Source organism: Chamaea fasciata, unplaced genomic scaffold (assembly GCF_029207755.1).
Source record: "Chamaea fasciata isolate MVZ Bird 193981 ecotype frontalis unplaced genomic scaffold, bChaFas1.0.hap1 SCAF_5, whole genome shotgun sequence".
In the NCBI taxonomy this organism is placed as follows: domain Eukaryota; kingdom Metazoa; phylum Chordata; class Aves; order Passeriformes; family Sylviidae; genus Chamaea; species Chamaea fasciata.
In genome coordinates, this window is record NW_027094090.1 from 67,802,213 (window position 1) to 67,829,993 (window position 27,781).

Consider the following 27,781-nt stretch of genomic DNA (forward strand, 5'->3'; position numbering starts at 1 on the left):
AAGGAAGATTATATTGCTAATAACAAATAATAATATTAAAGACTATGAAGTCAATGTTTTTTTGATTATTCTTGGATCAGTAACAAGTCATTTCAACACACGTAAGGCTAAAGCATAACTGATTTTCAGTTTTCAATGTTTCATGGGCCTTTCAGTGACAGCATCACCTGTGGGCTGCAGTATGGTCCTTGCCCTGCTTCTTTTAAAGAAGGTGAGGCAGCAGAAAAGTGCCTGTGAAGCCAAGTCCAAATATTTGCGCAGCGTTTCTTGTTACAGTTCAAGACAATTGAAAACAACAGAAAGAAACGATTTTCTTCCTATCACACTGCTCTTGATAAATCAGTGCAAGAGTTCTTCACAGTGTCAGAATGTAAAAGTCTTTAGATACAGCAGCTACTGCTGAAATACCCAAGATAATTTTGGCACTTGCTCCTGTGAACCAGAGAAGTCTTTGGGAGTAGAAAGAATACAAAACACATTGGGCAAAGGATCCAGCATGTGGACTAAGGAGAGATGGAGAAAAAAAAAATCGAAATTCCTCACTCTTCTGCATCACAGACAGAAATATGTATCCAATTAAGCACACAGTGTACACGGTGGCAAGAAACTGTAGGAAGCAGCGCAAAGATAATTACAATAATGAGATTATTATTCCCACAGCAAAGTCTAAACCATGCAAAGCAATGAATCATTAGTGCCTTTTAGAAGTCACCTCTGTTTATTGCCAACAGAGCCTCAGCATATGCAGCAGGGGCAGGAAATGAAACCACTTCTCCAATGACATTTAATCTAGCTCACTCTTACATGCCAGACTACCTAGAGGGACTGAGGAGAAAGGTGGTTGCATTCATCTCTGGCAAATGAATGAGAACTACAACACACTCACAGATCCTCTCTGCAGGGTGAAAAGGTGCTCTAGCTGTGTTTTACCTTAATGACCTTTTACCACTGTCATAACAGAACTGCATTTATTAAAGCAACTGTTGGATGCTGCTTCCCCTATAAATCTTAAAAGGCTCCATTCATCTGACTGAAGGAGAAAACTGTTTGAGAATAATTAAAGTTTGGGTGAATAATCTGAGAATAGCTTTTCTGCTGTTTCTTTATGCCCACTATCACTGGCTAACAGCCTTAGGCAGAGCCCATTCCATATGGACAATGAAAGGGAAAGCCAGCAAATTGAAAGTAATGAAGTTTACACTTCATGTAGGTCTATAAAATACAACTTGTACAGTTGTACCATCGTATTTACATAATTTTATTCATCTACTTGTCTGAGAGCCTATTTTTGATAGCAAACGTAGTAAGGAAAACACTTTGTTCATGCTCTGATTGTCACACACTTCTGTCCACAGGCCCTTAAATTCTCCTCACCGGTCTGCATACTAATAACATTATTTTGCTCGAATTACAAACCACTTTTTCACAGCATAAACTCAACAGTTATTTATAACACGCTGCCTGATTTTCACAGGTGAAATACTGAATACAAACACTGTTGGCAAGCCACGGGCTTGGTGCATGGAGACCAGAGCATACTCCAAAGGCTTTATGCAGATATCGTCACAGAGATAAAAAGTGATATTCCCCTTCTCCCTGATTTACTTTCCCACCCTTTGGTATGGAAATAAACCTGACAGGTGCTGCATGCTGGGGGCTTGGTGTGCTGTCAATAAGGTTTAGTGCTGCCCAAACTGTTGCCACGGGTGCTGGATGGGATGAGCTGCTGCTCTTCCACCAGCCGGCTTATCGCACGGAGGAGTGACGACACAAATTCTTCACCACACAGCTCACTTTACCTTCTTTGGCTTTTATTTATCACTTGGCTTTTGTTTGACCTTTGAATACTGAGAAATGAGAAGCTGAAAGACAGCAGTGAGAGATGGCCTGGTAGAGTGAGCATTCCTTTCAGCATGGAAACCCTGTGCCGTAGGAATTCATTCAACAGCTGAAATCTTATTTTTCTATAAAGCAAAAATCAAAGACCAAAGGAGGTTGCTCTAGAGAATTTGCATAAGCAGTTGAGTGTCTCATTTGAAAAAGGTGCATGTACACGGATTTAGTGCTGAGGAGAGGAACCAAAACCTGAACTCCCTTGCCATACAGACCTATAGCGCACAAGCTGTCCTATGACACTCCTTTGAAAGGGCATGACACCAACACTGGAGATGGCACGCTGGGGGTTACTGCAATTTAAAGGCAATGAATAAGGCATATAAAAGGTTTCCCACGCCTCACACTACTGTGTAGAGTGGGATGATTTGCTTTACTGATCTTGTTTCTTATTGAAACTTAAATAAGATTAACCCTCTTCTGAAAAAATATACTGGAATACTGTTCCCCGTAAACTTTCTCTGCAGTGTGTGCATGACGGGAAGCTGTGCACCAAAAAGTGAGGTCTCTGCCTGATTTCCATCAGCCGCCTCAGTGACCCCTGAAAGCCCAACCCATCCTTTGTAAGGCACGGAGAGAACAAAGAGTTCCCCATCTCCTCTGCCTGCTCCTAACCCTGCAGCGCTGCACCAAGACAGTGAAGATGATTAAATCAGGGCCTTGGTTAGCTTGGTTGCAGGAGTCAAGGCTTTTTTTTTTGTTGCTGAAAAAGCAGTCAGATTTCTTCCTTTTTTTTTCCTTCTCAGTCTTTCTGTCTTTGAGTCTACCCATGGAGTGGATACAGCTGGATACCCAACAGCTACATCCCCTAGAAAATTCTCCCTCTGCTCTCTCTGATGTTTGCCCCACAAGGCCTTGTCCATTTTCTGAGCAAACTGCTTGCCATATTTGGATTTGGAATATAGATTCTTCCAGGTCAAACTGACAGGGAATTTGATGTCTTTTCTCCTTATGACAGAATGTGAGTTGCCCACACTGCTTCTCACATGGAGAATTACACAATGCAGTCTATTACAGACAGAAATACTCATACTGATAACAAGTTATAGGGATGAATGTAGGATAAAAGGAACTAAAAGTAACACCCTACAGGACAAAATTTGCTAACCTAATATTGTACTGTCCTCAGTCTCCAGAATCTCACAAAACACCTCTAGGAGATGACCATCAGCTTCATGCCAAAATGTCAAAACTCCACCTTTTTTTTTTTAAATTAACTTCACGCCTTTGTAAGTTTTCTGCCATTTATTGAGGAGGCCTTATTGTGTCCTTGATTTATTGAAATCAAGACAAAGAATAACAACAGTCAATAGGTCCACGCTTTGGTTTTAGAAGTAGAAACATAAAGGGGTAAAAACCCCTGACATCACCAATGCTTATACTGCCATAGTTGATATAATTCCTAAACCTGAGCAAGTAACTAAAGGAAGGATAAGTTAAGAAAATAAAGTTTGTATCTCCCACAAACAGGCCAAGACTATTCAATTTCTCATACAGATCTATACCTGCAGGTAATTCATAGACAGAATATGATTGTAGGATCTAAGTTTCAGCAAACAAATAACAGCACTGAGTTGATTTCAAGACTACTGGACAGACTCAGAGCTGAAAAGGTAAGGGCTGCTATTGCTACAAAGACAAGTAGATGAGAAATTGGGTGTCTTCTGATAGTAGCGTGTAGGAATGGACCCCCACACCCAAACAGGTGTTCCCATATAAGGAAAGGTTTAGGACTCACCCCTTGCTGTTCTAAGAAGGTAAAGGACCCAGAAACTTCCATGTTCTATTCCCAGTAACTGGGAAGTGCCAAGCAGAGATACTGGTTGGACACCTGGACCTGCACCTCAAAACCTGTTGGCAATTTCATTGGGCAAGGTGCCAAAAACCCCACCTGGACCATTCAGTACTTAGAAGACTACACAGAACTGCTCAACTGCTTTTTCGGACTGCCTTAGCAGCGTAAGAGTGTTCTCTACACTGTCTTCGACTTATATTTCTTTTGTTTGATACTGTTTATTACTTTAGTCATGATGAAAACCTTTTCTTATACAAAGCACATCCAGAGAAGTTGTCTCGCTATTATTAAACCACTCTGAGAAGTTGCAGGTCAACCCTCAGACTTGATACATCTTCAGGGGGCTTATTAATCACCGCAAGACTGTTATCAGTAGCGAGCTATTTAGAACAGAAACTACAAGATGAAACATCTGCCTGTTTCAAAAAGTTTAGAAAGGGCGACGTGGTAAACAGCGCAAGAAAAAGGAAAGCCTGCTGGGATGGGTGTAGAAAAAGCTGCTGGGCAATGTGTGCTGACCTGCTGGGCACATCCTCCTCTGTCCCTTTGTCCAGCACGCTGCTGAGGTTGTGCTCTGCCAGGGTCTCCTCGGGCACCTCCTCCAGCTCCTCCTCGCGCTGCAGGGACAGGCGGTAATTCTCCAGCTCGATGCGCTCCGGAGTGCCCCGCAGCCTCTTGGCCAGGCTGGGCTCCTCCAGCCCGTTCACACTGGAACCTGAGAACGAGCCAGGCAACAGACAACAAATCCAACCGTCAGGAATTCGCGTTCTCGAGAAAACTGAGCGACTGGGAGAAAAGGGGCACGAGACGGAGGGAGGTAAAGAAAGCGAGAGAATACCTTGCGTCATTATCCTGTTCGCCACTACTGGGAAGCCAGACTGCAAAAGGGAACCTTAGTGGTTTTGGCTAATAGATGCTAAAAAGAATGTTAAATGTGCTAGTAGAGAGAGGAAATAGGGCCATTTGAGCCGCAAAAATTAGAGATGCAATGAAGTCTGTGTGGTAGGCACTGGGGAAGGCCTGGGCACAGGCTGGGTGTGTTATCTGAGGCACAGCAGGAATGCTCTGGGGCAACCCTGCTCTGTGTTAAAACTGGCACCAGCCAAGGGAAACTTACAGAGTTGAGGAGCAAAACAATATTGTTACTACTTAAAGGTGAGGGAAGGAAGGAAAAAGGCCAAGCTTTAAAGCTTTTTGAATTGATTTACTTTTCAATCAGAATTTGTAATGAAATGAATCACAGGGACAACAAATCTCAGAGAGACATTTGCAAGCAAAAAAAAAAATCCCAGAGATCCCCAAGAACTGCAAGGATACGTGAACCAGACAGTTGTAGAAAAGCATTGAGAAGTTTCATTCATGGTAGCACTCAATGAACTTTATTCTATTCTGCTTTCATCCACTTATTTTTAAAATTGTAATATTTGAGCTTGAATACCATACCACTGTTGACCCCTTACCCAGCTTACTATTCACAGAGCCCAATATTTCCATGCTTTTCTTTTGCTTTGCTACACAAGCCAAGCCTTCTCACTGAAAATAAGCTCTTCAGAGCACTGATCATCCCCTAGGTCTCTGCACCTGTCCCAGTTTGGATTAATCTTTCCAGAACCTGGGTGATTAAAAGCGAGCGTGGCTTTCCAGAGGAGGCCCTGCCACAAATCTCTCATCTGACACAACGCTGAGAGCACACCTGCCTGTTCATATGCCACATAACGCTGGCTGGCTTTTATGAAGTTTAGATCTTTCTCCTTCTTTGCTTTCAACTGATAAGCACTTCGTTGGCAGCCAAAATTCTCAACATCTTCTTAGTGCTTGACCTGGTACTTTCCACTATTATGTTGCTGAGTTTAATCTCACAGTTGGCAACATTTTGCAGTTCTTCGTGAATGATGTGCCTGTCCTCCTCTGCATGGATGAGGGTTTGAAACGTTGCCTCAGCACTGAATTTCATTAGCAGATTTTTTTCCTTGTTGTTTTTTTTTTGTTTTCTTTTTTGGCTGGGAAACCTTAGTGACAGGATTACAACCATCAGTCCCCAGATCATTTTTTGGGACACTGCACAGTCTGTAGGTGACATCCAACCCCATCATTTCCTCTTTTAAGGAAACCTCTCATCTCTAATTTAGGCCAACTTCTTAGCCACTCACACTTCAGGTACAACTCCCCCATTTTATCCAGTTCCAATAATTATTTCCATGTGTCAGCATTCCTGTGCTTTACTCAAGTCCAGACTGCTCAAATGCAGTACAGTTTCCCTCGTGGAGGTATCAGCTGGCAATAAAAGCTGTTCAAGCCAGTCCAGCACAGTCTTTGGTGAACCCATGCCACGTTTTATAGCACTTACCTGCATGAGGTCAAAGGACTTTCCTTCCAGAACTAGCAGGTTTTAGTTATTCCTCAAAAGAAGGTGTTACACCTATTATTTAACTGATATGTGCTTGTTCAGATCACTTTTTAAAGTTTTTTGTTTTGTTCTCTTTTTAGTTTTTTATCTGCAGGCCATGCTTCTGTTACCACCCAGTATTTCTTGAATGAGACAGTCAAAGTACATCAGGACAGCTTGATTTAGTCACAAATTGTTACCACAAAGCTCACAATTCCATTTTACACTTCTCCCACTCTTCTGAGACAAAGACTGTTTGCTCTGTTGTATGAATCTTCATTTCCCAATCTTGCTGCACACTGACTCTTTTGCTCCCATGTCTATCTGATTGATACACACAAAATTGCATTTTATGGCAGCTCCATCTTCTCTATGAACACATTTCTGCTTAATAGAGCTCCTTGCTTTGCTGTCCTTTGCAAAGTCTAACCCAGCATGAGCTTTGGTAACGTTTACTTTATCCTCACACATTTTAACCTCCAAGACAGTTTTTCTCTCCTTTCTTCATCCTTTGTAGTTTCTCACTTTATTCCTAACAGGTTTTTTTTTTCAGGACAGTTACTAGCTCAGTACCACCTTCATATTTCACACAAAATCACACAGGTCTTTACATAATTACAGGCATCTATTTCCAATCCCCCTCCTCAAAGGTAAACTCACAAAGACAACTGCCACAAGTGTTTTTTCCTCTCTTCCTTAGCACGATTTAACCCTTCCATGATGTGGGCAAGCAGCTGCCATGCCTTTAGCTGGAACTACAAGAGCTTCTTCACGGTATAAACAAAGAAGCTTGGCCAGGTGGCAACACTGCCTTGCATTTCCAGGGATATTGCGGTCTCCACCATTTCCTGCTGCTAAGCCTTCTGTTGTGCTTCGATTTGCAAAGCTGAGTGGAAATGAACGGCCTTTTTCACCGGGATTCACCTTTCATTTCATTCTCTCTCGATGGTGATACCAACTCAGCCAAATCTACTTTTGCAATCTTTGTTAAGTTACCCAACCCTGAGATCAAAAGTAACAGGGGACCTGACCTGGAATTTTGCCCTGCCACTCTGATTGACAGTAAAAAAAACCACAGGAGTCTGGGTAACACAGTAACATCAAGGTCAGGGGAAGCAAACAAGGAATATACTAAAATAATGATTTAAAAAAAAAAAAAAAGAGTTTTGTAATACTCAGAACTGTCTATATCCACAGAGCCATCAGAAAAGCCCAGCTACTTTAACAGGAATGTCTTTCCACAAGCTGTTTTTAACTTAATTCTCTTCTGGTGCAAACCCTGACATAGCTGCAAAGTTCACAAGAAAAAGAATTCTGAAAACCAAAGGACAAGAACTTTTATCCATCTGATATTATTTCACTCCTTTTGTTTTCGAACCATCTTAGGGGCTTTTTGTCACCCTTTTCAAAGCAAAAAAAAAATCAAAAAAAACAAAACAAAAAACCACAAAAACAACACAAATCCAACAAACAATTGCCATATAGTTAAAATGAGTAGAATTCTTAATGAAAAGGCTGTTTCAATACTCCAGCATCTAGTGTGGGGAGAAAGACCGGCAGCAATCACTGTAAGGCAGAGAAGGACTAAAAATCAAGCTGACATCTGTTTAGATGCATTTCATAAACATACAGAATTCCTCAGGTAAGTTTTTCCAAACACAAATCGTCACTGCCCTTCTCACCAGAGAGACCCAGTGTAACTCACAGACAGAGAATCAAACAAATCCCATCACAGCACAAACTGTAAGCGGGAGTGACTCAATGCAACTGTGTTAAAAATCTTTAAAGATGGTAGAATCAACCTGAGCTTTAATGCAAAAACACGTGGCCAAGCCAAGATGTCCTGTGAGCTTGACAAGCACTCCATGCCTCAAAATCTCAAAGAAGGAAGGGCGTTCCCAGCACTTTCTGTTATTAATTTATGTATCTGTACACTCGAGATGTAAAAGTGGTCATGCCCCCCAACCCTGCCAAGAAAACAGTTCTGCATCAGAGAATATGATACAGAAACTCCGCTGACTAGCAGTTTAAGCAAGGGTTTTCTAGGAATTTGCACTACACAGACTATTTAGTCTGTTTCACACATTAGTTATGTTTCTAAAAGATGCCATGCATTTATTTAGCCCATCTGGCTGTCTGCAAAGCCACTGTCCAACTCATTACCAAATACGCAGCAAGAGAAATGCCGCTGATGGCCAACTCTCTGCACCATGGAGCCATCAACTGCCAGAAGGAAAAGCACTGCACTACAATTTATATAAAGAATATATATAAAAAAACTTTATACAAGGGATGGATGAGAGTAAGCGTGAGATACAGGTATCACTGAAGTCTTCAGATGATGGACAATTTCCCCATTTTATACTCGAAAGTTCACACCAGCTAATTTGATGTTACAATTTAAAAAAAAAAACACACAAAAATACTACAATAAAAATATAAATAAGACTGAGGAATTCTGGAGCTTGCTGCCAACTCTCATTTCTCCCTCGTGTATTTTTGGCGCTAATGCATGGGCAAAATCTATTCCAATGCAGTTCTTGGAGACCTAAAGTTCCTCTGGAGGGGAAAGCTGCCTCTCTCCAACCAGATGTATTCCCCAGATGTTCTGTAGCTTGCTGGCAGGAGACAGCTGCAGGGTGCACTCAGCCAGTACCTGACCTTCTGCTTGGTCACTGCACCTGGGCCCACAGAGATAAAAATCAGCAACCACTGACAAGGGAGAAAAAGGGCTGATGTGGGGCTGCATTTGCCAGGAAGAAAAGCTGTGTTAGTACCCAGAGAGGGGGAACTACCTCAAAGCCAAGTGCGGCTTCTTGAACGATCAACTGATCAGCTAAAAACCCATAAACAACATCCAAAATAGGACACATTTTGAAATCTGACTCTTTGACTTTGGAAGAGTCAGTGGGCCACGAACATTGTTATATAGATCATCTGAAGGGAGCTGTTTTTCTTAACAGGACAGGCTGCTTGGCTGGTGCATGAAAGCTGCCAGAGTCCTTTACTTATCTCAGCTTTGACAGAGCTTGCCTCCTGAAATGATAAGTGTCTGATCAGAGATAACATTCCTAACAGAATCGTTCCTTGCTCGCATGTCTGGCAAATCCTGGAAGGCCTGAGAAGCTCCTCTTGAGAGAGGATCTCAATTTTCCCCCCCTGTATTACCTTAGATTCTGTAAAATCTAAGCATTATTCCCATGAAATCCTGCCAAGGTTACTCCTTTACACAACATTTCCATGCTGAAGATGCAGGAGAGAACTGGGAATCTGAGAACAATTAATTCCTCCCAAAGGGAAAATACCTGGCGGTTTCACTAGAAGCTGTTTTTCAATAATCATGGAGTACCTCTAGACTTGCTTTTCTTAGCTTGCTATCTTAACATCTGACTAAGGTGCATGTCGTCTCTTGTGCGGTATTTTGCACAGACCTAGCCGTGGCCTTGGGGAATTACGGAAATTCAAATAAAGGGGTCTACGTTGAAACACATGCAAAAAGGGGGAAGGAATTAATTAAGACACTCTCAAGAAAATCTTCATTATGGATTTCCCAAAGGTTGTGGTTTTGTGGTAATGTGAAGCATTGTACCTGTTTGTTTTCACTTGTCTTTTCCAAGCACTTCAATTATTTCTACCTCCACACAACTGTTTGAGAACTGTGTCAGACAAAACAAACCCTACAGAAACAGCAGCATGTTGCCCGTGACCGAGTACTGAAAAGGAATATAGGAACTTTTCAGGGGGAGTTTAAAAGTGATGCAGTGAGGTCTGTGTTTGAAATGCTGGAAGCCCTCATATCCCCTTGCAATTTCCTTCTTATAAATACCTTTTGGGGTAGGGTTTCTGAAGTGTGCTATCAATTCAGCAAACATTATCACTGAGGTAAAGAGAAGGCAGCAAACGAGATCCAGCAGTATTTTTAGCTTCTCATTTTTCATCTGTGTTCACGTCACATTGAGTTTCCTGATTTTTCCTAGAAGTTTCACCCTCACCCACTTCAGTTCCATTAACTGCCTGTTTGTATTCCAACTCCACTCCTCACATCCAAGGGCCTCAAAATGCTTCACAAGCACCAGCACACTAAAACAAACCTATTTTGGAAGAAGGTAAGTACTGCAGAGGCACTGCACAAGTCCAGACACGGAGATTAAATACCAGCAAGGCAATCTCACGACAGCCTGGTGGCAGTGCCAAAAACAGGATCCAGAACGCACAACACCAAGCACTTCGCTCTCCACTTCAAGTCAAGAAAAAGCACTTTGAGGTAAGGAAGTGCCCAGCATTGTGTGCACAATAAGAAAGGAAATCTTGGTATTTTATAATTGTTAGATGCTGCACACATTCGAACAGTAAGTCAGTTAAGTTGTTCCGTTTAAATAAAAGTGCAGCTGATTTCTCCTGAAATCCTTCCTTTAATCCTCTCAAAAATTATTATCTAGACACTTAACAATTTCTGTACTGCACAGCGACAGATACATAAACCATGTACATGGCACTTCTAAATTGACTGCAGAAGGGTGTTAAATAGAATGGATTTTTTTTAAGGGTTACTAATAAGTTCAAAGTTTTAAATCTGCATTCATCTGCCCTTTTACACTTCTCTTTTAGGATATTTCTCCAGGAAATCCCTGGCAAGAGCCCAACAGACCTGCTGCATTCTTGCCAGTGCTTGTTCACACAGCCTCACACCACGAGCTGCACAACTGCACATTTCCTGCTAGGAGGCCCTGAATTTGGATAAGCATATCCTCAAAGACAAAAGGGACGTCCTGGGGTGACTTTGTGATGCTTTTATCCTCAATTGCCTGTTCTGTTTATGTTGTATATTAAGTTCTGGACCTTTAAGACTGGTTCTGAGAGAGAAGGGGGAGGAAAGAAGAAGTGCAACAACGCAACACCTCCTCAAACAGACACTTATTTGAATTTAAATCCTTAATAATATCCTGGTTTGGGCTGGGATAGAGTTGATCTTCTTCCCAGCCGCTGGTACCACGCTGTGTTTCGGGTTTGGGGCGCTGTAATGCTGGTGACACGCTGATGTTTTGGCTGTTGCTAAGCACTGCTTACCCCGAGTCCAGGACTCTGAAGCATCCCAAGCTGTGCCAGTGAGCAGGTGGACAAAAGGCTGGCAGGGAGTGTGGCCAGGGCAGCTGACCCCAGATGGCCAAAGGGATATTCCATCCACAGAATGTCACGGCCAGAATATAAACCGGGGAGAGCTGGCCAGGAGGGACTGATATCTGCTGGGGATCAGTCAGTGGGTGGTGAGCAAACTGCACTGAGCATCAGCTGTTCTTTGGGGTTATCACTCTCATTTTCATTACAATCATTATTATTATTGCTGCTGTTGTTATTACAGCACTTTACTTTGTTTCAATTAGCCAACTGTTCTTATCTCAACCCACCAGTTTTACTTTCTTTCTGATTCTGCTCCCCACAGCTGTGTGGTACTTAAATTGCCAGCTGGGGTTAAACCATGACAAGCAGTCATTAAATGTCAGTGCTGTTTTGATGCAATGCCTCAAGTTTCTCTCTTACTTTCCCAGGGTATTCCCAAGCCCTCAGGAAGCCTGAATTACTCTGCTGTACCATGAAGCCGTTACATCTCGAGTTTTCTGATGTCTCCCATTTGACCCATAACACATTCTGCTAAATACAAAAGGCCTGAATTCAAAGAGGATTTGAATGATAAGAAAAAACAAAGTCTATTCCAGCTAGCCAGGATCCATGCACAGCATTCAGAATGTGCTAAACATGAAGACAGTCCCCCTGAAATCCTTCTTTAATGCACATGTACCAATCCTAACAGTAAATAGTAACTAAGCTGTCTAGAAGATGTGTTTTACTGAGTCAAAGCTCTTGGGAATTTTAAATGCAAACTGGGTTATGCTGGACCTGATCAATAAAACTGTCCTTAAATTGACGGGCAACCAACATTCTCAAGACCTCTGCTACCATGTCAGGCTCCACTCTCACACTATTAGTCTAGAAATTCTCCCCACCAAATTAGAGACCCAAGCAGATAAATAGGGAGATTAAGCTGCACAGACAGAAAGGTGTTTAAATAAAAAAACCTCTGATGCGGCAGCACCCGGAAGAGTTATCAAAGAACCACTTCTAGTGCTGGCCAAGGAGTTTGACAGCATCAATTCAACAGCAGATGAAATAAAAATCAGTGAGATGCCGATATCTACTGGTCCCCTAAGCAATGAAGAGCAGAAAGCCCCCCACCCCTAAAACATTCTAATGTGTGCAGGAACAGCTGACAGCTAAAATACTCAAGGGATTCTGAAACAGACACCCCAGAAACAAACATAGGAAGGCGTAAATCCTCCTCCACACATTCCACAACGTCCAGCTAGAATTAAGTTCTCCGTTCTCAGATACTGTCCATAAATGCGGAAGCTCATCCTCTCCATAAAAGTGAAAATGAACAGGCCTGACTATTGAATGAAATCGAAAACTCACACACTTGTCTTGTGAGTGTTACAATATTTTGCCCCACTCCTCCCATTACTTTGGTTAAAACAGACTTCTAGAATTCCCCAAACGCGCTGACAAAACAGTTGCTTACTGCATCAGCAGGGCTGAGCTTACAAACAGCTGGCAACTGCATTGATCTGACCTTTCTCTGGTTTTAGTGGAAGCAACCAGAAGTGAATATAATTAGCCAGCTCAAGAGTAAGGTCATCTGTAATTTATACTGATGTCTTGGAAACAAACAGAAATTCACCTAAGCCACGGTGTAAGTACGTTTGAGGAGCAGTCGTCCCCATATGCAGATACATGAAGCAGCAGCATTATTTAATGAAGGTCAGGAGTTCAGTATATGGTTTAACCATATAGAAAAGTTGCCTTCCTTACAGCAGAGGTATGGAACAATCCAGGAGTGTGGCTATTTTTGACTCCTGGAAAGTGGCCAGTGTTGTCACTGGTGGGTGGAGAAGAGAATCAGGGGAAAGGAGGTATTAGGTCACCTAATCCAAGCCCCGGGGAACACTGCTAAGCTCAATATTCCTTATTACATCTCTTCTGGCAGGAAAATCTGTGTTTGTACAGAATTCACTGCTGCCCAAACTGCTCTCCAGTACTAGAGACACAACACAAGTTATGTAGGGACTTTAAGCCCGTGAATCACTCAGTAACCTATTACCAATCATTCTCCATTTTGCTGGTATCATCTTGGATGTCAGAGCTTTCCCTGATATTTTGATCAGCTCTGTCATATGTTGCCTGGCCTCATTTCCATACTCTGAAAGAAGCCGAGCGTGGGAAGGTTGAAGAGGATAAAATAACATTACTCCCCAGGCATAAATTTTCTTCTGGAAGCTATTCAAGGTATGGCACCTCAAAGAACCACCAGCAAGGAATTCTTTACTGTGAGGGTGATGAAGCACTGGAACAGATTTGCCCAAAGATGTGGATGCCCCATCCCTGGAAGGGCTCAAGGTCAGGCTGGACAGGAATTTTGGCCACTTTGTCCATTGGAAAGTGTCCCTGACAAGGGCAAAGGGTTGAAACTGGACAATCTTTAAGGTCCCTCCAACCCAACCATTCTGTGATTCATTCTATGACTCTTTCAGGGCAAATATTGCTTATTTTTTATAGAAACTGGTACTTCTAGATCCACATGGGATAACGGACAGCATTTTGATCATTAAAAGAACAACCCATCAGAAACCTGAAATTCTATCATGCGTAATAAAAATGTGGAATGCAATATTTTCAGGCTCCTGTTCAATTTGTGATCAGATTCAAAACACCAACTGTGAACAGCTGTCTTCTTTCAACTACTGAGCTAATAACCACTACATCTCTTCTGAGGCAATGTCCTACAGATTTCCATAATCACTGGCTCTCCGAATATATTTAGATATTAAGCATGTCTTTACCTAATTTCCGCCACTTATGTCAAGATTATCAAGTGCTGCAAATGGAACAGGCTGAAATCTTAGGGCTGGCAGTTACAGGAAAATATAGTGGGGAATACTCGCCACAGGTAAAAGATCCTCCTACTCCAAAAAGGTTCAACATCTGCTCCCCCGTTCTGCTGCATACTTTTCTATTATCTACATTTATCCCACATCCTCTTGTGTGAATTTTACAAAGCCGTGGAATATTCCAAGCAATCCAGAGCTTCACACCTTAGTGGAAATTTTTCTTAAAACTAAGAAAATTCTTGTAATTATATACGTAGATAGTTATATTAAAAATCTGACGCAGTTCCAGGAAGAAAGCTTCCAAAAGACTTATTACTGATTAAAAATAGTTTACACATCACTTCTGATGTGTTTTCACATCAGCCTGGAAGTATTCAAAACATCTCTTGGGTAAAAAAAAAAAAATCCTATTTTTAAACACTTCTACCCCTCAAGCCATCAGATAAACGTCTATACCAGCAGAAGGGAGGATTATGAAATTCTCCTAAAAAAGCAAACACAGCCTTCTGGGATGACAGCAAACATGAGAAACGTCAGACTAAACATACATTTTTGAGAGAAGATGTAAGCAGCTAAACAGGGCACAGAAGTGCCATCTCATCCTTAAAGAGCATCTGCCCAGTTTCGTCTGGAAAACTCAAGCTAAACTCTGCATCATCAGGATCAGCAACTAATTCACCTTCCTTCATAAATACACATCAAAGAAGCAGGAGAACAGCTCTAATGTTGACTCTGGATTATCTGCTCCTTCCCTTGAGATTATTTCTATTTGTTTTGGGTTTGTAGCTTTTTTGGTTTGGGTGCTGTTTTGTTTTGGGGCTTTTTGTTTGGTTGGTTTTGGTTTTTTTATTATTTGGTTTTCTCCCCTTCTTGCATTTTCAGATACACCACCAATTACATATCTTAATAAATTACGCCGCTGATCACAAGAAGGTGGTAAAACTACAACTCCCTTGTTTTACTTTGTATTAATTTTTATTCACTTATTATTTTAGAAGTACCTTCTTACGCTTTTTCATCCCTGTTACAGAAGTCGTGACGCTGGAGAAGAACCAGAGGCAGAGAAAGTGGGAGGTAACAGTGTAGACTGAAAAGAGAATTGAGGTGAAGGTTGTCTTTCCTACCACTGCTACACTTGGTTGCTCCGAGTTTTACATGGCTTCCTACAATGGAACAGCAAGGAAGTGTGATTTCTACTCTGACGGGGGTGATCTCTAGAAATGCACCTCCCTTCATCCCTTTTTTCCTTCTGAATTCACGAAGCAAACATTTGATTTCTGGAGAGCATGTACGTAGCTGCAGAGTTAACAGCTCTCCTGATACAGAACTGTGGAGGCTGTTGGAGTGGTACATCAAAATGACATTTCTAGTTCATGCACCAGCACATGGAGTTTCACACCGAGCTGCTTCCTCAGAACTGAAGGACCATCTTAACCTCAGAACTGCCACTGCTTAACACAGTAATGGAAAACTAGGCAATTTCAAAGGCATAAAGCAATTCCCTCCCTCCAAAGAAGGAAATTTTACATACAACAGAACTGGTCTGTGGTTGCGACCTGCCATTTAAATGTCACTACCCTGGCCCAAGACAGTTCACAACTGAACTTTCAAAAACCATCTGCTACAAGAAGCTTTTCGCTGTGGATGCTGCAGTAGGAAGCAGGAGAAGCATGTGAGGAAAAAAACACAGAACGAGTCCCTGATGCGGAGTAATTCGTCATACTTTTGAAAATGCAGCTCAGAACTACAATCCAAGTCTGTTTGTCATGGTGAGAACATCACAGAATAAACTCTTCAGGGTCTTAGGGAAGGCAGGTCACCTCCTTGTGTGCAGCTCTCCTCAGAAAAGGCAACAGCCCAGCTAGAACACGAGACACAGGATTTGGCTACAAAGCTCAGTATTTACTCATTACCTGTCTTCACACCGAAACATCCCACCACCACAGCAGATCCACAGCAAGCAGAGCAACCAAAGCCTGTCAAGACTCTTACCTGTCACACCACGTGTCCCTGCTCCCCCATGGCTGTGACTGCCCTGTCACAGAGCATGACAGAGGCCTTTGCCTGCAGCAAGCCACCCAAAACAACCTCCTAAAGACACCAAACTGTGAGGACACAATGCTGAGAGCACATCTACCCAAAGTCAGCTTTGCCAAGGCAGGAGAATATCCAGCAAGGAGGTGCTCAGCAGGTCGTGTTATCTGTGCACAATGTGTGCTCTGCACTCCGAGCAAACCACAACAGCAGAATTTAAAAAAAAAAAAACCACCACAATGCAGAAAGAGCCTGAAAGGTAGGACTTTGCAGTGACAGATGGCACATGCCACGGAGCTCCCCAAATGGCTGCTGTATTTGAGCTTGCTAGATCTATTTATTCCACTGTCCCCCAGTTCCGTATCCCCTGCAGCATCCCTCACCTGGCACCAGTGGAGGGACAAGGGGGAGGACAAAGAAAAACTCAGAAACCTGAAGTTTGTTTGGAATTTATTCCCTTGATCATTTCACACAGTTGAACAAAAAAAAAAAAAATCTCAATTTCACAGCAACAGGGAAACCACGTGTTACATAATTGAGAGACACACACACACCCAAAACAAAAACAGGTGAAAAACAACTGCATAAATCAAAGTCTTCAAAGGGACTATACAGCGGAGACATGAAGCCTTTCTGAGCACTAAATCGTCTCACTTGAACATTATCTGTCACTGAACTTATTTGATGCACAGTCCCTCCTTTTCTCTGAGGGAAACAATCTCAAAATAGTATTACTCAGATTCCACTTTTCAAAAAACCAGACATTTTAATTCTGCAATTAAGAAAAAAAAAATCCAACTCTTTCGACACAAACTTCATACTATTTTTCTAAGACACAAAAAACATTCAATGAAGCTCTTAAAGTGCCCAGAAAAATTCATATCACCCTTCAGAATATACACATACAAACAACAAATATTCCAGTGGCACAAGTCTACAGGTCTGAAAGCTAGAGAGAGGAGGAGGAGTTGGGAGCCCAGGAACTCCCAAGAGAAAGTGTTCTTAGCAGGATCCAGCCATGAGCACAAACTCAGCACATTGCTATTTTCTATCTTGAGGACTTCTCAGTCCTCAAAATGTTTTTCAGGATTTTTTCAGTGCAACTCCATCAGGTCGGCTGCATCTCCTGCTCTTAAGGACAAAAAAAACCTCCCCACCGCGTTTATTTCCTTTCCAAATTTTCTGGCCTTGAAATTACCAACCCTTTACCATTCTCCTTTCCTTTATGCCAAAGCCACCCAAATCCTGATAAGAACACTGAAAAAGGAACATGATGGACTGGGAACAGTCAAGCACTTATCCTAACAGATTCCTGGCTTGTTATTGAGGGATGATTCACTGGGCACTGAACCCTGGCTCTAATCAGGCAATCCCTACGCTCTCCTCAGCTTCCAAAAACACAGGGTCTGGTTCTTAAGTTTGTATTGTAAATGTTCCAGAGAGAAGTCAATCTTCCAGCAGATCTCTCTGCAGTTGCAGGACACCCCAAAAAAGGGTTCAGTATCACGTGCCATGTCCTGCTAAACACACCACCACGGCTCCCCCAAACAGAACAGACAAGAGGCACGCTAGCAGAGGAAACAGCTTTCATCCCAATTTGGTGGTGCATCCTGAAATATGAACCTTTTCCTTTTTCTTTTTTATTTTTTGGCAGGGAAAAGAGTAGGATACATTTGTAAACATTCAGTGGTTTAAAATGAAGGCACCTCAAACACAATATCATGTCACAGAATTTGTTCGCTGTTACATTCCGTAATTTAATGTTTAAACTAGACCAAATCAAAACGAGAACAAAAGCCGAAGGTGAATAATAATGAAAAGAAGTGACCATGTAGAGGATTTCATCAAGATGTTTGTTTGCACAGCAAACAGTATTGCTTTAAGTGAAATCATTCTACAAGTAAGGCATGTTCAATGTATGCAGAACGGTGAAGAGGAAATGCTTCTGAACAACAGAGGGAATGTTCATGAACAAGAAGCTCATTCCTAAACAGAAATATCGATTGGCTTTTTTTTTTCAGACACAAAATTGAATTGTGTGCAAATAAGATTGGGTGCATTAGAAGCATTCCTTATATTCGTACAGACACTCAAGATCCTTTTCCAAAAGTGGCCAAGATAATTTACTTTAAAGCACATGCCCTTTAGAGGAAATAGCCACTCTTTCCTAGCTCTCCAGGTCAGCAAAAGAACTTCCTCGTGGATATTGCTCGCTATTTACAACAGTTCTTGTTTAAGGGTCTCTGTTTAAGGGTGAAGGGCTTTGCTCTGAATTTTTCTCCCTGAAAACACTTAAGGCACATCCATAGGAGGATTTTAACTTTTCAGATCGCATACCTATACCATATATACTCCATATTTATGTGATGTTTAAGCAAAAGTCCTGGTACCTCGGTTTTGTATTGTATCTTTCAGTTTTTCCATGCTATGGCTTATATCTAATTTCTTAATCTTTCACAGGTCAAGTAACTAAAGCAAAAGATCTCACGACTTGCCTTTTATTGCTGCACAAGTATGAGCTTCCCTAGGCAGTCTTTCCTTTATGAACTTCCTATTGCTGATAGGGACAGAAATGCATTGTTGTGAAAACTTGAGCCTGAAATGGGAAATATTTTACAACAAAACATTGCTGGCTAACATCACCCCAAGGAGCACATCATAAAGCTGATAGGGGTAAAGACTGTTCCAAGTCCATCTGTCAAGAAAGAGCTGAAAATTCGGAAACATTCTTACAGACCTTTAGAACAAACAGAAGAACAGCATTTGCATTAAAAGCACATCAAAACCATATAAAGTACTGTAAATAATATTAAAAAAAAATTCCAAGACACAGCAGTTACAGATTATCAGAGGGAGAGACAGTTGAAGAGCAAAAGTTTTTTGTTCGCTTTTTTTTTTTTTTCCCTTGGCAATAGCAGCGTTTTGGCACAAAGGCAAATGCAGAAGATAGAGAAAAACAGGCAAAGTACAGAGAAAGTTACAGAATCTACAAGCATGCCACAGTTCAGAGGGACCAAAAGCAGAGTACCAGCTGTCCCCAACTCCCCCTTTCCCAGAGAGAACGGCAGCCACTGCTCAAAAGCTTGTTGCCACTTCCCACCCTGAAGGGTTCCAGAAGCCACTTTGGCCATGACCTCCCTCCCCTGTGAGCAGCAGGGCAGAAGCCACACAGGCTCTCTCTGCAAACCCCTCCCAAAAAGGGTGATAACAGCTGAACAAACCTCAACTTGCTGATCACAGAACGCGCCCTGCAACCATCACTGTGCAAGGGACACTCAGAGCTCACTAAATGCCAGGCAGGACTGTGGACACCCAGGCAGGGACTGACACCTTGAGCAAAGTTAATCCGTGCCAAACAGGTTAGTGACAGCACAAGAATGGTCACAACAAACCCTGCCTCAGCTCACCTGACTAAACCTGCTGAAGGCTATTTCGTGGCTGAATATATTTTAAGCATTAAGCTGGCTGAAAAAAGGTTTGGTGGAATAGCAAAGGGGGCAGTGAATACAGAGAGAAAACCCATGCAATTTACATCCATTTGGGATTTCATGACAGCTACTGAAAAGCAGGTGACCATCGTGAGCATCATCATCACCTTGCACGAGTCACCATCAAGCTCCCTGAAACAAGCACTTTTGGTAACTCGGGGCAGAATTTAACTCTCAGGTAATAAAATTTTAAAATGGCTGCCTTTTTTTATACATTCCACAATGGATGTTAGCGTTGTACACCTTCCCTTTGCCCTCTGAGCTACCTTTACACCTCCACCAAATATCAAACCTGAGCATGTTACAGGCTTTTCTGCTCTTACCTAATCATTTGAGAGGCAACTAACACTCTCCACCAAGATCTGCCTCACTACTGAGGATTAGCTCAGACCTCAGGGCCTGAAATTGCTACTGCCAAATTCCACTTGGTGGGCTTGCCTTCGAGGAAATAAAACCCTTTCAGAGGTGTGACCTGTACTAGGTGAGTGACCAGAGGGATGAAGTGGAGGCTAGGAAAACTGAGCTCTGCCTTTGTCTTCATCTACACAGGTTGTTTTTTTTTCTCAAGGAATTTGTCTAGTCTACAGTGCAAGCTTGCCAGAAAGCACATGCACAAATAATTTAAATTCAGCAGTTACACTGAGATGCAATCTTACAGACTCCTTTTGATTATTCAGGAATAATATCCTGTTCTTCCACTGTATAGGTAAGCCTGGTAGTTCAAAAATGTTTGTTTTTTCAAACCATAAATAACTGTAAAACCCATCACAGGTTTCCTGACCTAGTACCCAGCAAGAAGGGGAGCTGAAGGTAGCTTGTTTTTCAAGTACATTCCATTTACCTTCCTCCTGCTTCTTAACCATTGCTAATCAGTAATTCCAAGATTTAGGTAAATCACACTGCACAAAGGAAAGGAAATTCAGCCACTAATGGTATTTCTTTAGCTCAACAGAGGCACTGCTCACCTCTCCTACCACTGGATGTCCTTGTGCCATGCACACGCAACACCCTGCCTGAAAGGTGACCCAGCTCAGCTGAGCATGCCCTAATGCCCTTTGGGCGCTGCAAGGGGCAAAGCTTTAAAAGGTCCAAAAGCTCTAAACATTATGCTACAGTTTTACACACTGCTTTAAAATAGCAGAAAGCAAACAGGAGCCCTAGATTTCAAGTTTTGCCATCAGACAAAACGGTGTCTTGCTCCATCTTACTCCTCTGGAAGTACTGCAGTGCTGCTGCAGGATTGTGCCACCACCACAGGAGGAGACATCTGATTTATAGTGGTTTTTATCTGATTTATAGAAGTTTATTATCACAAACTGTGCCCTGTTGTTTGCCCTACTTAGTGATAATTTAGGTGCTACTTGCTGAACGTTCCTTTGTAAAAGCAATTAAACGTGATTTGTTGGAAGGACTAAATCATAGGAGACTTTCTGCCAGCGGTTGCTGTGATAAACTAATTGATAAGCGTAATTAAAATCTCCTCCTTCCAATTCTCAGCACCTACAGCTTCACTCCACAAAACATCTTATGCTCATATCAGCTGCCCTGCGCATCAATAAATATCTTTTCTATTCATCTTTAAGAATGTGCCCCAAGCTACAGAAAAATAAAGTTTTGTCACTTTCAGAGAAAGCAGTTTTAAATCTATCCAGTTATGCCAAAAATGTTGTCATTCCCTCATCTGTCCACAGCATTTTGCAAATATTCTTCCCTACCCTTTTCCTACTTTTGCCATACGGAAATTGCACACGCACGAGAGAGGAAATCTTGAAAGTAACTACACTCCAAGAATCAACACACTAAGAATAAATTTCTCTCAGATTGCGTTCAGTTACAATCTTAGAAACACTCGTACAATAACAAAAGTCAAAGAATACCACGATTTTTCTCTGCTCCTGTGTTGTCAAGGTCTTCTCAACTGGCACTACGAAAATATTCTTTTCTCAAAGTATTGCTCTAAGTACGTTCCCTTTCTAAAAGCAGCTGCTTTAGCTTATTCGTAGTCTTTTGGAACAAGTACTAGAAATTAATTATTTCTACCTTTTTCTGACATCACAAAATGAGCACTTGGGGGCTGGGCAAACGAGCGTTTGTAGCACAGACACTTGTCTCGTGTTAGAAGGAATTAGAATTTCAAGTTAAAAGGGGAAACTCCGTCACAGTAAGACACAGGCATCCACCACCCCATTCCCAAAGCCACGGCCAGGAGCAGCACAGATGCTGGCAGAGGGAAATGCACCATGACCTGCCAGCACCACGAAATTCGAGGGGTTTAAGGAATCCAATCCCATTAGCTGTCAGACACCCAGAGTTCCAAAGGAGACACGATCCAAAGATAATGGGATCTTTCCCATTCAAGTACCAGATTGATAAAGAGAAGCTTGGGAGAACGAGAAACCACACCCAGAATTCAGGAAAACACAGAAATCCAGTTTGAGCTATTGAGCTACTCCAGCGCTTCAGAAAAACTTTTAATTCCACTGACATTGAGCCGCATACGTTGCAGAGCTCTTTATCTGGGCTGACTCGGAGGAGACCCTCAAATGAGCATCTGTGTTTTCCTGGAATTCTTCCAAATAAAGTCCTTGAAAGAACTGAGAACATCTAGGCCCCAAAGCCACAGTGCAAAATAATATATTGAGATTTCCACGTAACACACACAAAATTCACATGGCACCGCAAAAAAAAAAAAAAAACCAAAAACAAACCTAAAACCAAACGAGTTACACAGCTCCAAGTCGGGTCACATCAATTCTCACTGGTCAGCAGGCTGCCCACAGAACTCCCCTAGGATCTGCCCGAGAACTTCTGACTGGACATAGAGAAAGGGAACCCCAAACGCCAGCAGCTGACACATGAAAAAGGAGTCCAGAGGGTTCTGGGCTACGTGGTGCCCAATGGAGGAGAGCGTGCTGTGCAGGCGCTGGCTCACCACCCTAACTCTGCCCACGAGGCCGAGCGAGTACTGCACCACCCTGCCAAAGAAGGAAGCGGAGCTACCTGGGGCTCTCTCTGCTGAGCAGGGGATGCTGTTGGCCCGTCCGTTCCCGTCGCTGGCCATGGCGTCCTGCAGAGCTCCTTTGGTGTCCTGCAAGAACGTGGGGGGGGGGGAAGGTAAATCCGTGTGAAAATTGGAATTGCTGCGTGTAGCCGATGCCTTAAGTTTGAGCTTTCGTGTATTTCAGGTTCTGTGGTGCCCAGGGGTGCAGCTCTGAGCTCACAGTCAGTGTCACTCAGCTCTGCACACAGCAGGGACACAAAACAAATCCTTCTCCTGCTGCACACCAAGGAAAACTCTCAGCCCAAAAGCACAAACAACAGTGGACTGAAGAGAGAAAACAAGCAGGATGGGACCTGACAACCTGAAGCTGTGAATTGGACAATTAAACCCCAACATGCAAATGGACCAAAACTTATTAAAACGTAAGATCTCATGACCGACCATCCATTTCGTGATCATTCTTAGCCCACCTTGGGCGTAGCCCTGGTCACATCCTGTCCTGCCCAAGGTGGATCCTGGAGGCCTTTTAATAAATATCTACTTTATTCTCTAGCTCTGCCCAGTCTCTGTTCCAGGTCAGCCTTCCCAAGGCATCATACTGAACATGTCAAGCTAGGAATTGAGATACCCCATAACCATCACATAAGGCAAGGTCTGGAAAACCAGCATGTTCCTTCTCGATTCAAGGCTTTATTAAAGCTCTGAAAAACAAACTGGATGGCCAAGAAAGTCAAAGCGGTGAGATTCCTGAAGTCTGCTCCACTGGGAAATAAAACAGGCACCATTTTTAGTCTTTGTTTTTGGCACATATTGGGATGGATCCATTATCCTTCCAAAAAGGAGTACAGCTTCAGCTTGTACTAATAAAACCTGAGAATCAGGCAGCAGGACAGGCACCACTGCTAGCACAAAGGAAAATATAACTTAAGGGAGAAGGACAGTTAGCAGCATGCAAGCTTCACAGAAATTAAGAAACCAGTGTGTAGCTTGCTCAGTGTATGCAAAAACACTGAAAAGGGGCTTGAGGAGAAAAATTAGGTGCCTTGGACTATAATGACAAAAGCTGAGGGACTTTTCTGTATTACACGGTGTCTCTTCGTCCTCTATTTACAGCACAAATACCTCTATTATGATAGGATAGGAAAGGGGATGTTCTGTCTTTTCATGCAGGTTCCTGTTAACACACAGCAGACCCTCAGAAATGAAGGCATGTGATCCTCATAGCTTATGCAAGTGGGGTAGAACTTTATGTTTCAAAGGAAATGCAAACAATTTGTTTCATCATAAGCAAAACCATGGAGAAACAAAGCAAAACCAGAACTGGTAACATTGTTCATTTAGTCTCAGCATACACTGAGAAAGTATTCCAGCTGACAAGAAAAACAAATCAAAATTCTGTTTTGAACAGGACAGCACATCATTTCACAATAAGTACCATGAAAAGATTAGTACTAAGTAGAGGAACTGCTTTTAAATAAGATTTAGTTGAACTGCAAGCTCTCGTGATACGTGAAGCAACTAAATGCACTCGGAATTTTTCTCCTTCCTGAAAAGACCCCAAACCATCACAACATACTTTCTCAACGTTAAGAATTAAAATCTATTAACACGGCACGTTAGATGAAAATAATGAGTTACCTTTCCTGACAGAGGACCCACAGCTGGCCTCTTCCTCTGAGCATAACCAGAGACTCGGTAACAGTAGTGAGGTTTACAGTAGAATTTACCTGCAGATAAAACACAAATGGTGGTCAGCAACAGGAACACAGGAATTCGGCACAATATAAATTGTCCATCTCATTGCAACTTATTTTCTGCTGCCACTCCCGTTGCTCTCTCTAATTTCTTCACTATATGCAGAGGCAAGCACTGGCTGAAGCTTTAGCCCCAGCCCTGCTCTCTCCCCTTGTAACTAGCCTCCTTTCCATTGGGTGCCTGACAGCCATTTAGTTTAAAATCCTATCAAACACCAAAGCAAAGCTGTGAGGCTTGTGTGGTATCACATGCTAACAATGCGGCAGTGTGCGAGGAACAAAGAAATCATCACATGAAAAGCTGGCAGAAGCACTTTTGGAAAAAGCAAGAATGAATGCAACCAGCAGAGCAAAGTGGGAGAGGACGGCGTTAACTCCCAAAGAACCATCTCTCAAAATGCACAGCGGCTACTCGCAGAAAGGACAATGATTCATTTTCACAAATAAGACCTTTTGTGATCCTCCTGGTTTTACTGACACCCCAGAGAGGTTTTTCTGAGCACTGTCAGGAGGACAAAGCAGCATGAGCAATACCACCATGCAAATACTACTGGTGCTAATAAAAGCAGCAAACTGATGCCTCATCATTAACTTCCACTGTACCTCTGTCAGTGTATCCTGCCTGGCATTTGCAGCCCATAGCACTCTCCACTGCTGTCCCATTCCTAGAGCTTTGCAAATGCCTTCCCAACACATATTCTGACCTCTGCCTCTTCCCCTGGTTTCTCTGTGCCGGGTATTTGCAAAATGTTTTATGATAGAAAAGTGACAAGCTTTTCTATCTAAAAATCTTTACTTTCTTTCTAGAAATCGTGACTTCAGAAAGTATTTCTTCATATTTACTCTCACCAAAACCCGCTTTTTTGAGATTGTGTGAAATGAGCAACAACTGAAAAGCTCTTACATAAAAATTGTCAGACTCTGAAGCCTAAAACCAGACACCAACTGCAGAATGCCTGTCAGCCCAAACAGCTAGATGAACAGCAACAATGTGTGTATAGCTCTGGTTTTTTTCCTCTCAAAGAAAACCCAGAATGAAATACAAGCCACACTTTCACAACCATTACAGTAGATAGGATACCACTGATTTCTCTTTAGCCACAGCTGCTTCATATACACACACAACTGTTAGGCATGGAATATTTCAGAATGAATGCTATAAGCCTGCTGAAACTCCAAGCTTTGTGCTTGCTTCACTGAGAACTGTCTGGCCTTAACTGCACACGCAAGCACGCTTGCAGAGGGAATCACTAAAAATCTGGTGGTAAAAACTGTTTCAGCCCATACAGCTGACAGAGGAGCTCAGCCTGTTACTGCTTAACAGACAGTCAGACACTTGGGAGTGCTCAAAATAACAGCAGGGCTCAAAAAAATGCTTTTCCCCCAACTCTGATTTTTGACAAAGATGTTACTTTTATATGCTGATTTCAAAATTACCACTGGCCCCTTTAAACTTGCGTGCCAAGTCTGCTGACCTTCCAGCCAAGCAATAAAGGGGTTTCTATTCCTTACTGGGAGTCTGGTTTGATGATTCTGAGTTTCCTCAACTCTTCACAACCCAGCAAGTCCATGACTTAAAGCCATTATATGATGCATTTTGAATAGACAATTTTAGTTCTTTTTGCCCCTTAAACCAGATGATGTTTCCACATCTGCCATTTTTCTACCCAGTATATACTAAAAGATTCTTTACACAGAGCGGGTACCCATCAACTTCAACCTGCAGTAGAATATCTTGAAGTGTCATCCTGTGACATCAATTTAAAATTTTTACTTCATCTTTGCCTCAGTGGGGAAAACTACCGGTATTAACACTTTTTCCTGCCATTCTGTTTTCTACACCATATCCCAACTAGAATCCTAGATTTTAATACATAGCTAGCCTTGCAAGGGGATCACTTTTCACAAGTGATGGATAATCTCAAATTATTACTTTCAATCGGCACACTTTGTTGATAAACTGAGTTTCACCTGCTGCCATATTGTCTGGTTTCTCAGACATGCAGGGTATATCTGAAGCTTCCCTTAATTCTTAGCATGCTAGATGCTTTTAATTGAGCCATCAGTAAGTTTTGTGATCATATTCTTTTGTTCCTGGTCTATCAGACACAGAAAACGAGTAATTACTGAATCTTCACTAACTACTGCACCAACACTCTGACTTACCTCTATTCAATTTCGATGTTCCATTTTTTCTATATAAACAGAACTTAGCTTGTAATGACCTATTATCACAGCCCCTGATTATGAAGTTTCTATTTTATTATATCTAAAATAAGCATACAGAGTCAGAGTTGTGGTATCTTCAAGAAGAACAAGCTGACCACATCTCTTTCCAAATTTTAATTCTCTCAAGTGGTATTAAACACACAGGTGTTGTATTTAAATGCTGTCAAATGAGATGAGTAAAAGGTCTAGCCCTCAAACTCAGCCTGTAAAGCTTTTTAAAGCCTCCAGTTGTTATTTGTTTCCCTGCATTCTAGCAGCTACGAATGATGCCTTAAGTTTTAGCTTCTGTATTTTTCAGATTCTGTACTGCCTTAGTGAGTCACACTCAACTTCATATAAAGTCTTAGCAAGTTCTCCTCACAGTTCAGTCAGGCAAAACAATCCTTTTCCAGCCCCAGAACCAAGGACACCATTGCAACTTCGGGCCCAAAAATTACAGACAACAGCGAATTGAGGAGAGCATTCTGGGAGGATGGGACTTCACAACCCGAAGCTGTAATTGGACAATTAACCCCAATATGGAAATGGACCAAAACTTACAAAAGTGTGAAAACTCATGACCGATAGTCCTCCTTGGGTTGAGCCAAGGCCGGGCTCTTGTACTGCCCAAGGCGCATTCTTTGAAGGCCTTTTAATGAATACCTCCTTTATTTAATAAATACCTCCTTTATTTTATAAATACATCCTTTATTCTTTTAACCCTGTCTAGCCTCTGTCCCAGGTGGCCTCTCTAGGCATCATCACGACGTCACATTATTTCCTACAAGTTTGGCTGCTCTGCTGCCGCCATGACCCGGCCATAGGAAGGAAATCCATGAAGCCCCAACAGCTTGAGAGGGCGTGTCTGGGGAATGCAAGTCACTCTTTTATAAAAACATAATTTTAAGTGACAAAAGCTCTTCCAGGACAGGGAAAGGCCCTTCCCTTACCGTCCTCGATGTCGTAGGCGTAGGAGGACAGGCGCAGGGTGGTGGCGCAGTACTCGCACTTGAAGCAGCTGCGGTGGAAGAACTTGCCCTCGGCACTGAGCCTCTCCATCACGTAGACCCGCTTGCGGCAGAAGTAACACACATCGCTGCCTCCCAGGTTCTGGGGGAACTCCTTCTTGAGCGAGCCCTGGGCACAAACAGGCACGGCTGAGTTGGTGTGTGGCCAGCCTCACCCAGATCGCACACCCAGGTCAGGTTTTCTCATCGTTTATGTGGATACGGGAGCAACTGGATGCTGCTGCAAGTTCTCGGACACAACTCAAGGCTGTAGC

General features: G+C 42.4%; 1 protein-coding gene across 3 annotated transcripts in view; it reads right to left on the reverse strand.

The window, feature by feature from the left end:
- Positions 1-27,781, reverse strand: part of MICAL3 (microtubule associated monooxygenase, calponin and LIM domain containing 3) — a 168,918-nt gene that overhangs the window by 42,703 nt on the left and 98,434 nt on the right. For all 3 annotated transcript variants that reach the window (XM_066184300.1, XM_066184299.1, XM_066184298.1), the window contains exons 24-27: positions 27,450-27,636; positions 24,176-24,264; positions 22,537-22,624; positions 4,208-4,403 (exon numbers count right to left, since the gene is read on the reverse strand). In XM_066184300.1, coding sequence (XP_066040397.1) covers positions 4,208-4,403; positions 22,537-22,624; positions 24,176-24,264; positions 27,450-27,636 — 560 coding nt within the window. The remainder of the gene's footprint in view (positions 1-4,207; positions 4,404-22,536; positions 22,625-24,175; positions 24,265-27,449; positions 27,637-27,781) is intronic.